Source organism: Chiloscyllium plagiosum, chromosome 16, assembly GCF_004010195.1.
Source record: "Chiloscyllium plagiosum isolate BGI_BamShark_2017 chromosome 16, ASM401019v2, whole genome shotgun sequence".
Classification (NCBI taxonomy): Eukaryota; Metazoa; Chordata; class Chondrichthyes; order Orectolobiformes; family Hemiscylliidae; genus Chiloscyllium; species Chiloscyllium plagiosum.
In genome coordinates, this window is record NC_057725.1 from 69057970 (window position 1) to 69060943 (window position 2974).

General features: G+C 48.0%; 1 protein-coding gene across 1 annotated transcript in view; it reads right to left on the reverse strand.

The window, feature by feature from the left end:
* LOC122557998 (myosin-binding protein C, cardiac-type-like) overlaps window positions 1-2974 on the reverse strand; it is a 17821-nt gene that overhangs the window by 4729 nt on the left and 10118 nt on the right. Inside the window, exons 5-6 of the mRNA XM_043706302.1 lie at window positions 2604-2752; window positions 1746-1863 (exon numbers count right to left, since the gene is read on the reverse strand). Coding sequence (XP_043562237.1) covers window positions 1746-1863; window positions 2604-2752 — 267 coding nt within the window. The remainder of the gene's footprint in view (window positions 1-1745; window positions 1864-2603; window positions 2753-2974) is intronic.

The window sequence follows — 2974 nt, forward strand, 5'->3', positions numbered from 1 at the left end:
TTTGGTATGCTTTCCTTTATTGGTCAGAGTATTGAGTACAGGAGTTGGGAGGTCATGTTGCGGCTGTACAGGACATTGGTTTGGCCACTGTTGGAACATTGCATGCAATTCTGGTCTCCTTTCTATCGGAAAGATGTTGTGAAACTTGAAAGGGTTCAGAAAAGATTTACAAGGATGTTGCCAGGGTTGGAGGATTTGAGCTACAGGGAGAGGCTGAACAGGCTGGGGCTGTTTTCCCTGGAGCGTTGGAGGCTGAGGAATGACCTTATAGAGGTTTACAAAATCATGAGGGGCATGGAGAGGGTAAATGGATAAAGTTTTTTCCCTGGAGTCGGGGAGTCCCGAACTAGAGGGCATAGGTTTAGGGTGAGAGGGGAAAGATATAAAAATAGACCTAAGGGGCAACTTCTTCACGCAGAGGGTGGTATGTGTATGGAATGAGCTGCCAGAGGAAGTGGTGGAGGATGGTACAATTGCAACATTTAAGAGGCATTTGGATGGGTATATGAATAGGAAGGGTTTGGAGGGATATGGGCTGGGTGCTGGCAGGTGGGACTAGATTAGGTTGGGATATCTGGTCGGCATGGATGGGTCATACTGAAGGATCTGTTTTTGCGCTGTACATCTCTTTGACTCAAATAGAATTTTTAATAAAATATGATTTGATGTCCTCTCACTGTCACTCATCCTCCCCTTCCTTTCTCATGCATCTTTCCACAGGAGTTGCCCATTCATCTCCTCACTGTCCAAATCCAAAACGCACACCTTTCAGGTATGGCAGTGAGTCAATCGAGTCTACGGTATTCACTGCTCACAATGTGGTCTCATGTGCGGAAATGTAACACAGACAAGGGCGACTAATTTGTGCAACATTTCTACCTTGTCTGCAAAATGATTCAAAACGATCAGCCAACTGCCATTTTAAATCTCTACCTTGCTCTCTGTCTGACCTCTGTCCTTAACCTGCTGCGCTGTCCTGGTCAGGTTCAATGTTAGCCAGAGAACCTCTTAACCTTCTGGCCCCAGCATCAAGATCAATGACATGAAATCAAAGTCTCTGCTTCCATTTTGTCTTCTGGAGAAGATCTGATATTATTTCTGCTTCTCCACCTCGATTAAATCGTGAGTCCAAGGGAGAACAATCCGACCTTCATCAATCCATCCTCATAACTGAAGTTCCTCATCCCTGGAACGATTCCTGTAAATCACCTCTGCACTCTCTCCGGTGCATTCAATTACTTCATAATACTCCACATGAGGATGAACACGTTCAATATCACCTCCTTGATCTTGGTCTCTGTGCCCGTGTTAATAAAGCTGAGAACACCATATGCTCTATTAACTGCTCCCTCACTCATCCTGCCACCTTCTAACATATGCAGCCAGGTTCCTTTGCTCCTGCAACCCATTTAGAATTTACATCACCTTTTAAAACTATACTTTAAGATTGATTACATCTCTGAGTTCTTCCAATTTTCATGCATTAACTTGAACCACTAACAGTTTCTCTTTCCTAATGGATGCTACCTAACTTGCTGAGTTTCTCCAGCATTTTGAGTTTAATTTAGATCGCCAGCATCTGCAGTATTTTTGCTTCTGAACCAAGTGAGCTTCACTGAAATGGGATGTTGGCCATCCCACACAGGGGTGGTTATTTTGGGATATTGGCTGGTCATCATACATCCCAACCTGCCAACGGTCTCTGAGGACTACCTTCCTCTCTGTCTGTTCGTGGAGGCGCTCACCGTGAACGGTCAATTCAAAGTTGCAGCAATCGAACCGGTCCTTGTCAGTCACTTCACAGCGATAACCCCCTGCGTCATTGCTTTTTGCCTGTATGATATGCATCTCAAACGTGTAGACCTGTGTGAACCAGAGAGAGACTGCCAGCAAGGGTAAACGTTATCTCAGTGAAGATACAACATCGTCGGGAAGGTTAACAATTTTGAGATGTGGTGAGCCTGTGCCCAGTCTCTAACTGTGACACACACTGCAAAGCATTGCAGCCTGCGGGAAGCTCCTGCTTCTTTGTGAGACTGGGTGAAAGATGCCCCAGAGAGGATTAGCCCTTCTGTCTCTCCAGATACTGAATTAGGTTGAACAGGCTGCACATCTACAGCAGAGAGACGACATGTCAGACAGGACTATTGGCCCTCACTAGGGGGAATGACTGCTCGCATTGGCCTTCATGGGGGATCAGTTGCTTGTGATTGACATTCATGGGGCCTGTGACCGTGTGCTATTGGTTCTCACCAGGGGATTGCTACTATAGGTCCCAACGAGGCAGGAACAACTGCTTATTACCGGCCCTCACTGGGCGACTGACTGCTTGCTATTGGCCTGGAGCAGGGGGGAATCAAATGTTCGCTACACCCGGGGAGGGGGCACTGGAATCAATTGCTCGCTACTGGCCTCACCGGGGGGATTGAATGCTTGCTATTGGCTATCACCAGAGGATTGACTGCTCACTATTAGCCTTCCCCAGGGAATTGACTACTCACTATTCACTCTCACTAGGGTTTGGGGGGTAAAATCGACTGCTCTGGTCTTGCCCCTCTTGGGTGGAGTGACTGCTCACTATTGGGAATGACCAGGTCTGTTACCTTGCTGTTACGATCGTATGTCTCCTTCAGCTGGAGGTGAGCTCCGGTTTTACTGGACACGTCCATCCATTTCCCTTTGAACCATCGCACGGTGGGCTTCCTCAGGATGTTGGTGCCCTGGACGCGGCTGGTGAAGATAATGTCCGACCCTAAGCAGCACATGACAACACACGTATCAGACACAGCACAAGGGCCACAAGAACAAACCAGGACTAGGGCACTTCAGGCTGGGAGCGGTGGTGGTGGTGGGGGCATTGGGGGGAGTGGGGTGCAAGGGTGTTTGGCAACAGGTGAGGGGTCAAGTGAGGGTATTTGGGAATGAATGGGGAGGCTGGGAGGGTGGAATGAAGGGATTTTGGAAATGAGCTGTG